The sequence below is a fragment of the Ranitomeya imitator genome, chromosome 1, assembly GCF_032444005.1.
Source record: "Ranitomeya imitator isolate aRanImi1 chromosome 1, aRanImi1.pri, whole genome shotgun sequence".
NCBI classification, from domain to species: domain Eukaryota; kingdom Metazoa; phylum Chordata; class Amphibia; order Anura; family Dendrobatidae; genus Ranitomeya; species Ranitomeya imitator.
The window spans coordinates 106,748,985-106,761,288 of record NC_091282.1 but is presented as its reverse complement, the minus strand read 5'-3'; the positions used below and the strand labels follow the sequence as shown (position 1 = coordinate 106,761,288).

The window sequence follows — 12,304 nt, the reverse complement described above, 5'->3', positions numbered from 1 at the left end:
TTCTGGTTGGAAATCAAGATCTTTGCAGCGTCTTTGTTTTATAACCTCTCGTGAGCGTCTTGTTTAGAAATCTGGAATTCTGATCCGTATTGATTTAACATCTCGTGAGCGTCGTGGTTGTAAATCGAGACCTTTACATCGTTCTCTAGCTTCTTGTGAGCGACCTGGTTGGAGATTTTGAACTCATCAGCGTTCTTATTAAATCTTTCATGGTAATTTTTTTTTTTTTTTTAATCTGCCATTTTCAAGCCCCAAAATTGGTATTAATAATATAAAAAAAGCATACGAACCATTCCATCCCTAAAATGGTGGCTACCAAAAGGAAAGAGCGCACGGCCCATCCCATACAAGAGAAGGCTGCTCACATTAGGAAAGGCACAGGGGCCACAACTTTCTTGCTTGATGTTGCTTCATGTTTTTATTCTTTTTTTAGATGTCTGCCAATGAACAAGACTGTGTTCGGGCACTCATAGAGATGTACCGCTCCCTGCCCTGCTTGTGGAAGATAAAGTCGGCGGATTACAGCAACCGCTACAAAAAGAAAGATGCGTATGAGAAGCTGGTGGCCATCTACAAGGAGCATCATCCCACTGAGACGGTGGATGAACACATTGTGCGTAAAAAAATCCAGGCTCTCCGCACAGTCTACAAAAAAGAGTTGAACAAGGTGGAAAAGTCGCTGAAGTCTGGGGCCGGAACTGACGACGTCTATGTGCCCAAGTTGTGGTACTATGACCTGCTGGCGTTCACTCGGGACCAGGAAATTCCTCGTCCGTGCCAGACTGTCACAAGCATATGTGCACCATCGCCTGAAGAGAACCTGCCCGAGTCTCCGGACGAGCATGTAAGTACCCCCTAGCTTCCCTTCTAGTAGCATGCCGTGTGTCTTGTAGGTTTATGAGACTGCATGGTTTCCAATAATAATGATTCACATTTTTCATGTTTAATCCCCCTGTTAATAACAGTTGTCACTTCCTGTTCTGAGAAGTATGTCCAAACAGTACTCCCCCCTCCTTTAAATGCATTTTTAATAATTTCCAAAGTCTATAACATAAAGATAAATACATTAACATATTGTGTCTTCCGCACATTTGTACGTACAGTATTGCTGCCCAATGTAGTTCAGCCCAGCTCTGAAAGCTCTGTAACCCCTGTGGTTTGCTACCTAGTTCCTCATAGCTTCCCATGAACAGGAATAGAGGTGTTGGAGAGGTGGGGCTCTAGGCTGAGTTGTTTGTATGTTATTGACTTTTAATTTTTTTTTCTTTTTGCTTGAATCGCAGGTGCCTCTTCAACAGCGGGAAAGACCAGAAGGGAACGATGTCCAGTCCCATCAGTCCTCCAGAAGCCCGTGTCTCGAGGATCAGAGACGTCCACAGCGGCCATCTCGCAAAAGAAAGTCGACAGCGGGGACACCTGTGGATCTCCTGGCAATGGCTAACAACATCTTGTCCAAGCATGCGGCAACCCAGCTCTCCGCATTCCCAACCTTGGTTGAGGAACGGTTAAAAAAATTGGACGTTACCCAACGATCTCACGCGGAGCGATTGATGTTTGACGTTCTGAACGCGGCAGCCGCTGGAAAACTGAGCGACACATCTATGTTGAACATCACTGAGCGTCAGCCCAGTAGCCAGTTTTATTTGGGACCACCACAGGAGCCCATGCACAGCACTCCTGTCCGCAGACCAGGCCCACATCATTCTCAGTTCTGGACACCACCTGCACCTCCTTCTTTTGCAGACTTTTCACAAGGACCTCCTACGTCCACGGACCGGTACAGCGAGATGGGCACCTACTATCAAAATTTGTAGGGATCTTGTCTTGAAAACACTATAGACTTCAGTTTTATAACGTCCATAATCCACTCTGCCTACTGCCCTGCAGTCATTGGCCTGACGCCCGGTAATTAATCCTTGTGCCACATGAAAATGTCATGTGAAAACAAATAAAATATATATATTTTTCAAATTTGTCTCCATACTACGTGGCTCTCTGGATGGGCAAAATACTATGTGGGTGGGCAATATGCAAAGTGGACATGCATACTGTACAATACCAAATGCATTATAATCGGGATATATATATATATATATATATATATATATATATATATATATATATATATATATATATATATATATATATATATATATATATATATATAGAACAGCACAATGCTCACCAATAGCGGGTGCCTAGCCCCCTGGATACAATGGTCCAAGCATTTATCCAACATATATACAAAATAGGAAAAAGAAGGCAGCACTCCCAAAGTTTCATGTGAAAAAAATATGGAGATTTCATCGACCCACATCACTGCTCGACGTTTCGGCTCCCTGAGCCTTTTTCGAGCCTTGAAAAAGGTTCAGTGAGCTGAAACGTCGCGCAGTGATGTGGGTCGATTAAATCTCCATTTTTTTTTTCACATGAAACTTTGGGAGTGCTGCCTTCTTTTTCCTATTTTGTATATATATATATGTATGTATATATATATATATATATATATATATATATATACACACACATACACACACACACACACACATCATGAAAGCGCTAGGGCAGAAGAGGTTGTTGATTCCCATGGTTCATATGTTTGATACAGAAGTAGAGTATTTTCATAGTTCAATATTTTAATTGGAATGGAATAAAAAGAACAAGACAATGTACATAAATCAATATATCGTTATGTTGACATTGTTACTTGACAAAGAAATTGGTTGGGTTCTAAAAAGAATGGTACACGAGAGCGGATGAACAAAAACAAATGTAATCCATAATAAATGGTAAAAGATATGCCGACAGTTGCGCTACAATTGTTGGTGCTGCCATGAGACAGCCCCTGGACCATTGAAAAAGTCACAGTATTTTTCCCTGCAATTTGTCGCGTCATCATTGTTCCTTCCGGATCCCAGACTTTCCAGGCCAGAAACCCTGTGCTCATCTAGACGCCATTCTCCCTGGGTTATATCCCCGTTTGCAGGGTCAACAGAGTCTACATACTGTGGAGGGCTGTATGCAGTGGCATCACGGCGGCGCAAAAAGTTGTGGAGGACGCAACAAGCAAGAACCACAGAGTCTATAGACGATAGTTTCATGTTCATTGCAGTGTGGAAAACACGAAATCGGTTTGCCATGATTCCAAACGCATTCTCCACAACGCGTCTAGCTCTCGAAAGCCGGTAATTAAATATGCGCCGCTCAGGTGTCAGAGTTTTCTGGGAGAATGGCTTCAAAAGGTTGGGATGCAGTGGGAACGCCTCATCTCCGACAAACACAAAGTTCATGTTTTCAGTAGTGTCACTGTTGGGAGGCAAGGCCAGTTTGTTTTCTTTCAAGCGGTCCCCAAAATCGGTTAGCTCCAAAACTCCGCCATCAGATAATCTCCCGTTAATCCCTACAGACACACTTACAAATTCGTAGTTCGCATTAACGAGGGCCATCAGAATTACGCTGAAATAACCCTTATAGTTATAATAAAAGGAGCCGGAGTGTGGTGGTTGGGTGATGCGGACATGTTTCCCATCCAAGGCACCCCCGCAATTAGGGAACTGCCATTGCTCATGAAATCCCCTTGAAATCTCTTTCCAATCATCCGGGGTCTCCGGGAAAGGCATGTAATTTTGGTGTAAAGCAGAGATAATTGCTTTACATGTCTCCGGAATTATGACGCTGAGTAGGGTTCGGGAAATCGCAGCGCAGTAATGCAAGTCTTGCATAGACCTTCCAGTCGCCAGGAACCGGAGCGTAACAGCCAGTCTCTCATCCACAGGGACAGCAGCTCGCATCCTAGTATTTTGCCGCCTAATATAAGGTTCCACAGCTTCAAGTAGGAAATTAAATGAATCCTCGGACATTCTCAGGTAGTTCTTGAAATCATGCGGGTTGTTCTCCTTCAGTTCCCTGATTAGGCCCATGTGGGACAATTGATTCCTCTTCTGCAGCCACTGTCTGGTCCACATGCGGCGCTGTCGCTTTGCACGATTGTTTCGCGCTTCAGCCTCCAGCTGGTTCTGAGCTTCTAACAGCAATGCAGCCGCTACAATCGCAGGTACATCCGAAAGAGACATGGCAACCTGAAAAAGCACAATAAAAAATAATTATTACATATGATTTGCTAAAGTGACACAAGACAACCAATACTGTTAAATAGTGTTCACACATCTTTTTTTTTTTTTTTTTTTTTTTGTTATAAGGCAAAGTTCACATTAGCGTTTTGTTCGGTGCAGCCACGGCAATGCATGTGCCACTATATTTTACCTAGGGGCCTGAAATAACATGTGTTGCCCTATCGTTTTGTGAATCATGCGTCAGGACACAGAGGACGATGCATGATGTTTTTTTTCTGACCCTAAAACCATGGAAAAGTTAATGCATGGGTCACAAAAAGCGGCGTTGGGCATGTGCTCACATATCTGTTCAGCGTTGCATCTCAGACGCTGCCCTGTTCTACAGAAATGTGAACATAGGATTTAATGGAAATTTATATTTACATGTGTAATAAGCAGCGTTTAACACTACAGCCGCACCTCATTAACATCCCAAAATTACGATACAAGCTACTACAAAACTGAAAGCAAGACAATAAACGCTGTGACTTGGTAACGGGAACGCCAAAAAAAAAAAAGGATGTCTGGAGCCGGCGTCACAAACGCGACGCTGTGCATAATCAGAGACGCTATAGCGATGCCGATCGCGCCGCAGCTAGGACCTCCTCTGGGCGTGGTTAGGCGGTGCCGTACAGCGTCTATCTTTAGAAAATGGCGGCGAGACAGCGCTGTGCTCCTCTGGGGCAGGCCGAGGTGCGTTTTTTTGTGGACAGGATGGATGCCCTCGACTATGAGGGACGGAGGAGCCGGCCTGCCCACCCAAATTTGCACAAGAATGCAGTGCTGGGCCGCATTGCAGAAATGATGGAGAGGAGGTTTAGCATCCGGCGCAGTGCGCTGCAACTGCGCAAGAAGTGGGCCGACCTGCGCTATAAGCAGCCACTCCATCTGGCACACTTGCGAGCGGAGGCAAAGCAAGGCAAGTATCAGAATGGTGGAATTGGAAGACGCACGGTACCGAGCGGGGGGAAATGGGAGACTCGTGCCCGTGGTTGCCAACTTGTCCGGGACTTACGAGGACAAAAATTTAATATTTTCTTTTCAAATTTCTATAATGTCCAAGCGCAAAAATGCGTTGTCGCGTAAAAATTGGTCAGGTCATGAATTCCATAATCTCCACCCCCCATATTTAATTTATACGGATGTCCGCAATTGTAATCCCGATTGGCCTGAAATCATTACGTGGAGGTTGGCAACCCTGCTCGCACTGCCAGTAGGGGGAAACAGGAGACGTGCACTGCCGTGAGGTGCTTCCTGTGTTCTATATATGTAATTACATTTAGCTTGTCAAAATTGATTTTTACTCCTTCCCGCAAATGGCCTCTTTTTTTTTTTTTTTTTCTACAGCTCTGTACTTTTGTTGTCTAAACATGGCGATTTCTTTTTTTTAATTTTTTTGTGTAGAGAGACGCCGCCGGCACCAGAGGGCACTGGCCTCCACCACAGCGGCCAGCAGCAGGCCACAGCCTGGACCGTCACGTAAGTTATCCATCATTCATTTCAATTTTATAACTGCATATGGGACTTTACAGGGGAGCAGAAATATAGAATACATTACAGATGCTGCCGAATTTCGATAGGCTCCTAACTTTTGCTGTCAATGTTGTCTAGTTTTATTGTGATGTCTACAGCTCTGTACTTTTGTTGTCTAAACATGGCGATTTCTTTTTTTTATATTTTTGTGTAGAAAGACGCCGCCGGCACCAGAGGGCACTGGCCTCCACCACAGCGGCCAGCAGCAGCCCACAGCCTGGACCGTCACGTAAGTTATCCATCATTCATTTCAATTTTATAACTGCATATGGGACTTTACAGGGGAGCAGAAATATAGAATACATTACAGATGCTGCCGAATTTCGATAGGCTCCTAACTTTTGCTGTCAATGTTGTCTAGTTTTATTGTGATGTCTACAGCTCTGTACTTTTGTTGTCTAAACATGGCGATTTTTTTTTTTAATATTTTTGTGTAGAAAGACGCCGCCGGCACCAGAGGGCACTGACCTCCACCACAGCGGCCAGCAGCAGCCCACAAGCTGGACCGTCACGTAAGTTATCCATCATTCATTTCAGGCTCCTAACTTTTGCTGTCAATATTGTCTAGTTTTATTGTGATGTCTACAGCTCTGTACTTTTGTTGTCTAAACATGGTGTTTCTTTTATTTTTGTGTAGAGAGACGCCGCCGGCTACAGAGGGTACTATCCTCCCCCACATCTTCCAGCAGCAGCAGCAGCAGCCCACAAGCTGGACCGTCACGTAAGTTATCCATCATTCATTTCAAAATTATAACGGCATATGGGACATAAGAGGTGAGCTGAAATATTGTATACATTACAGATGCAGTAACCCCACCGCAGTCCACTACTCCGCCCTTCCGCTACCCATCTTCCTCCCCCGGCTCGGCATCATTCTCCCCAGAGGCGAGCATTCGTAAGTGACGATAAACTGCGAGCGGTTCCCCACAGCGAGTTCAATTGTTAAACAGATATGATTTTGATTACTTTTAGCTCCGGGAACTCTGGCCCGAGACAGGGGATGGGTGGTCAGCAGCTCCAGTGATGGACAACAGGCGTCCCTTCTCCGTAAGTATACAGACAGTGGGAGGGGTTATCGGTGGGATGTCACATTTGACAGCGACTAATAAAATGCAACCAATAAAAAAAAGACCTCTGGGACAGGACAAAAAAAAAAGACTTTTATTCTATCTTCTATCTACAGAACCGGACACTGTGAGAGAGCTGCTGGCCAAACAAGAGGGACTGGAGCGGACAGTAGCGCTCTTGGAGCGCACAGTAGTGCTGCTGCAGCATCAAGTGCAGCAACATGGACGCACGCTGCGACACCTTTTGGCGCGCGGGCGTTAAAAATGTTTTTTTTTTCTGTTTTTCTTGACAGATGTTAGTGTTTTGTTGAAAAAAAAAAAAAAACAGTTCAGTTTCTAAAAAAAAAAAAATTTCGTTCCTTTAAGTTGTGTGCTGTTTTATTTACTAGCGGAGCACGCCAGGGCCAGCCAAGGCAGACACAAGAGAATTAGTTAACCTTTCCATATAGTGTGTGCAAAATTGGCAGACAGCTAGTTTACCTTTCCATATGGTGTGTGCAAAATTGGCAGACAGCGCAACTGAGTTTGCAAATCGCATAGTAATGCCTCCATCTTGTGCGTCTGCTTGCCAGATGCACAAGATGGCTGCCGGAGGTGTTTTATCCATCATTACACCATATACATAGATAAACATTATTGAATAGCCATAACTATACACAAAAGAAACAAACAACTGAAAGACATTTCATACCGTTGATGAGCAAGAAAAGAAACGATGAAGACGCCTGCAGTAGAATACGTTCTAGACAGAACGTCCACGGGAGAAGAGGATCGTAGCTGGCGAAGGATCGTTCCGAACAGGACGCTGGAAAGGCAGAAGACCGTGAAGACACAGCGCTCCAACAATATGAATCAATCGCTGTAGAGTTGCGGTTTATATTCCGGGACGCCGTAACGTCACATCCTGGGTGTCTCCCTGTGCAGAAAACACACCTATCTGGCTACGTCTGCATCGTTAGATCGTTACACTCTTGCTGTGTGACACTGAGCAAACGACTAGCGAGGACGATCTGTGAGTCGCTGTTACGTCACTATATCGCTCCAGCATCGTTCGTAGGTTGGTGTGTTTGGCATCTCTGCAGCGACCTAAACAGCGACGTTCCAGCGATCTTATTTTGGTCGGATCGTTGTCGTTCTCGTTGTAAAATCGTCTAGTGTGACGGTACCTTAATGTAATGTCCAATTCCCCAATGTGGGGTCCTGTTTTTACAAAATAAAATAGTGTCTTCACGGCCCCCGTGCCCAAAAATCACCGGCCTATAACAGTACAGAGCACGTTGACCCTGGTCATCTAGTGGTTCTGGATGATGAGGATGAGGATAAGGAGGAGGATAACAACAAACAGACCAAATGTGGAACCGTATGCCCATGTGTGGTTGTGAAGAGGTGCATGAGAATACACCTCCCCAAAAGAGAGCATGTATTTGAGTTTATGTTTCACTGTTTTCACTTGGTGGTGTACAGCAGTCTTTCCCAATCCAGGCCTTGTTCATTTTTATAAGAGTCAGCCTGTCAGCATTTTCAGTTGACAGGCAGATGTGCTTATCTGTTATAATTCCAACAGCGGCACTAAAAACCCTCTCTGACAGAACGCTAACAGCAGGGCAGGCCAGGACCTCCAAGGCGTAGAGAGCTTGTTCATGCCACGTGTCCAGCGTGGATACCGAATAATTAAAAGGCACAGTGGAATCACAGAGGACATTTGTACGATCTGCAAGGTACTCCCTCACCATCTTCCCAAACATTGCACTTCTTGTGACAACACCCCTTGCCTCTCTGCCGCCATGATGGGAGGGTCTGAGAAAACTGTCCCAGAACTTGGCCATTGTTCCCCTGCCTGAGCTGGATTGTACTTCTGTCTCTCTCGCTTGGACTCCTTGGTTGTACAACAAACTCTGACATCTGCTGCCAGCGTTCTCACATGGGAATTTTCTCAGTAATTCCGCTACAAGGGCCCTCTGGTACTGCAACATTTTAGTACACCTCTCTGCCTCAGGCAGAAGAGATTGAAAGTTCTCCTTGTAGCGTGGGTCTAGAAGTGTCACCAACCAGTAATGAGTGTCACCCAAAATTTTGATAATCCGACGGTCACGTGAAATACAGTGCAACATAAAGTCAGCCATGCATGCCAGACTGCTAACAGGCAAGACTTCCGTGTCCTCATCAACAGGATGACTGACCATGCTGTCCTCAGGCCATCCACGCTGAACAGAAGCTAATACAGATGTGTTTGTAGTACCGTCTATAGCGCATGAATGTAGCTCCTGTCCTTCCTCCTCCTCCTCGTTGCCTACCAATCCACGTTGAGAAGACATGAGGCTGGGCTGAGTGTAATCCCCTTGTATGTTTCCGAATCCTTGCTCCATGTCCTCGTGCTCTGTCTGCAATGCATCCTCTTTGATTGTGAGCAGTGAGGTTTTCAGAATGCTGAGAAGCGGGATGGTGACACTAATTATGGCGTCATTGCCGCTCACCATCTTGGTGCAGTCCTCAAAGTTTTGGAGGATGTTACATATATCTGACATCCATGTCCACTCCTGAGGTCTTATGTGTAGAGTTTGACCCGAAATTCGATGGCCTTGTTGATGTTGGTAGTCAACAATGGCCCTCTTCTGCTCACAAATCCATTCCAACATATGCAGCGTAGAGTTCCAGCATGTGGGGACATCACACAACAGTCGGTGAGCTGGAAGCTGAAAACGCTGCTGAAGCACAGCAAGGGCGGCTGAAGCTGTAGCTGACTTTCTAAAATGGGCAGACAGATGACGTACTTTCACTAGCAGATCCGGCAGCTCCGGGTAGCTTTTCAGAAAAAGTTAAACCCCGAGGTTAAGCACATGGGCCAAGCAAGGTACGTGTGAGCTCACCTTGCCTCAGAGCCGCCACCAGGTTACAGCCATTGTGACACACCATGCCTGGCTGTAGGTTAATCGGTGTCATCTAAATATCTGACTGCTCTTTCAGCGCTGTCCACAACTCTTCTGCATAGTGCGGTTTGTCACCTATGCAGATTAGCTTCAGCACAGCCTGTTTCCGCTTGGCTGAGGCAGTGCTGCAGTGCTTCCAGCTTCTGACTGATGTGTTGATTTGAGAGATGAAGGATGAAGAAGAGGAGGAGGAGGTGGTGCAGGAGCTGTAGACTTTGGGGGCAACCCTGATTGACGTAGGGCCAGCAATCCTTGTTGTGGGGAGGATGTGATCCATTCCAAGGTCCGACTGGGTCCCGGCTTCCACTATGTTAACTCAGTGTGCCGTCATTGAGATGTACCGCTCCTGCCCACATGCACTTGCCCATGTGTCCGTGGTTAGGTGGACTTTCCCTGTAACAGCATTGTTTGAGGGCACGGGTAATGTTGTGGGACACATGCTGGTATAATGCCGATACGGCACACCGGGAGAAATAGTGGTGACTGGGGACCAAGTACTTTGGGATGGCCGCCTGTTGTGAATTCTGTTGTCGGGCTCCCTCCTGTGGTCATGAATGGTACTTCGGTTGGTTCTGTCCATGGACTTCCTCTGGTGGGTGTTTCTGAGTTTCCTTCCACAGGTGACTAGGTTAATTCGTTAGCTGGCTGCTCTATTTAACTCCACTTAGATCTTTGCTCCATGCCACCTGTCAATGTTCCAGTATTGGTCTAGTTCTCTCCTGGATCGTTCTTGTGACCTGTCTTCCCAGCAGAAGCTAAGTTCCAGCTTGTATTTCTTTGGTTTGCTATTTTTCTGTCCAGCTTGCTATTATTATTGTTGTCTTGCTTGCTGGAAGCTCTGGGACGCAGAGGGAGCGCCTCCGCACCGTGAGTCGGTGCGGAGGGTCTTTTGCGCCCTCTGCGTGGTCTTTTTGTAAGTTTTTGTGCTGACCGCAAAGTAACCTTTCCTATCCTCGGTCTGTTCAGTAAGTCGGGCCTCACTTTGCTAAATCTATTTCATCTCTGTGTTTGTATTTTCATCTTTACTCACAGTCATTATATGTGGGGGGCTGCCTTTTCCTTTGGGGAATTTCTCTGAGGCAAGGTAGGCTTTATTTTTCTATCTTCAGGGCTAGCTAGTTCCTTAGGCTGTGCCGAGTTGCATAGGGAGCGTTAGGCGCAATCCACGGCTATTTCTAGTGTGTTTGATAGGATTAGGGATTGCGGTCAGCAGAGTTCCCACGTCCCAGAGCTCGTCCTTTATTATCAGTAACTATCAGGTCATTCCGTGTGCTCTTAACCACCAGGTCCATTATTGTCCTGACCACCAGGTCATAACAGTACAGGTGGCCCAAAGTACTAATGCATCTCAATAGAGGGATAAGAGAAGTTCTGAGACCATTTTTTTTTCTTTGCAGTGTGTTTTGTCTCTCTTTTCCCCTTTACCTCTGGGTGGTTCAGGACACTGGTGTAAACATGGACATTCAAGGTCTGTCCTCTTGGATGGATAATCTCACTGCAAGGGTACAAAACATTCAAGATTTTGTGGTTCAGAATCCGATGTCAGAGCCTAGGATTCCAATTCCTGATTTGTTTTTTGGTGATAGATCTAAGTTCTTGAATTTCAAAAATAATTGTAAATTGTTTCTTGCCTTGAAACCTCGCTCCTCAGGTGACCCTGTTCAACAAGTAAAGATCATTATTTCTTTGTTACGTGGTGACCCTCAAGACTGGGCATTTTCCCTTGCGCCAGGAGATCCAGCATTGCGTGATGTTGATGCGTTTTTCCTGGCGCTTGGATTGCTTTATGACGAACCTAATTCAGTGGATCAGGCAGAGAAAATCTTGCTGGCTCTGTGTCAGGGTCAGGATGAAGCGGAGATATATTGTCAGAAGTTTAGAAAGTGGTCTGTGCTCACTCAGTGGAATGAATGTGCCCTGGCAGCAATTTTCAGAAAGGGTCTCTCTGAAGCCCTTAAGGATGTCATGGTGGGGTTTCCCATGCCTGCTGGTCTGAATGAGTCTATGTCCTTGGCCATTCAGATCGATCGACGCTTGCGTGAGCGTAAAGCTGTGCACCATTTGGCGGTACTATCTGAGCATGGGCCTGAGCCTATGCAATGTGATAGGACTTTGACCAGAGCTGAACGGCAAGAACACAGACGTCGGAATGGGCTATGTTTTTACTGTGGTGATTCCACTCATGCTATCTCCGATTGTCCTAAGCGCACTAAGCGGTTTGCTAGGTCTGCCACCATTGGTACGGTACAGTCTAAATTTCTATTGTCTGTTACTCTGATTTGCTCTGTGTCATCCTATTCTGTTATGGCATTTGTGGATTCAGGCGCTGCCCTGAATTTGATGGACTTGGAGTATGCTAGGCGCTGTGGTTTCTTCTTTAAGCCCTTGCAGTATCCTATTCCATTGAGAGGAATTGATGCTACGCCTTTGGCCAAGAATAAGCCTCAGTACTGGACCCAATTGACCATGTGCATGGCTCCTGCACATCAGGAGGATATCCGCTTTCTGGTGTTGCATAATCTGCATGATGTGGTCGTTTTGGGGTTGCCATGGCTACAGGTTCATAATCCAGTATTGGACTGGAAATCTATGTCTGTGTCCAGCTGGGGTTGCCAGGGGGTACATGGTGATGTTCCATTATTGTCTATTTCGTCTTCCACTCCTT

General features: G+C 45.8%; 2 protein-coding genes across 2 annotated transcripts; one reads left to right on the top strand and one right to left on the bottom strand.

Annotated features, from left to right (window-relative positions):
• Positions 1-267: 267 nt before the first annotated feature.
• LOC138663387 (uncharacterized) lies at positions 268-1,965 on the top strand. Its single transcript, XM_069749566.1, has 2 exons — positions 268-844; positions 1,284-1,965. Exons 1-2 carry the CDS (start codon positions 434-436, stop codon positions 1,812-1,814), a joined length of 942 nt encoding a protein of 313 aa, XP_069605667.1. The 5' UTR covers positions 268-433; the 3' UTR covers positions 1,815-1,965.
• Positions 1,966-2,566: 601 nt separating this feature from the next.
• LOC138663375 (uncharacterized) lies at positions 2,567-7,802 on the bottom strand. The gene is made up of 2 exons (XM_069749556.1): positions 7,404-7,802; positions 2,567-4,079 (listed from the first exon to the last, which is right to left on the bottom strand). Exon 2 carries the CDS (start codon positions 4,071-4,073, stop codon positions 2,814-2,816), a length of 1,260 nt encoding a protein of 419 aa, XP_069605657.1. The 5' UTR covers positions 4,074-4,079; positions 7,404-7,802; the 3' UTR covers positions 2,567-2,813.
• Positions 7,803-12,304: the final 4,502 nt, after the last annotated feature.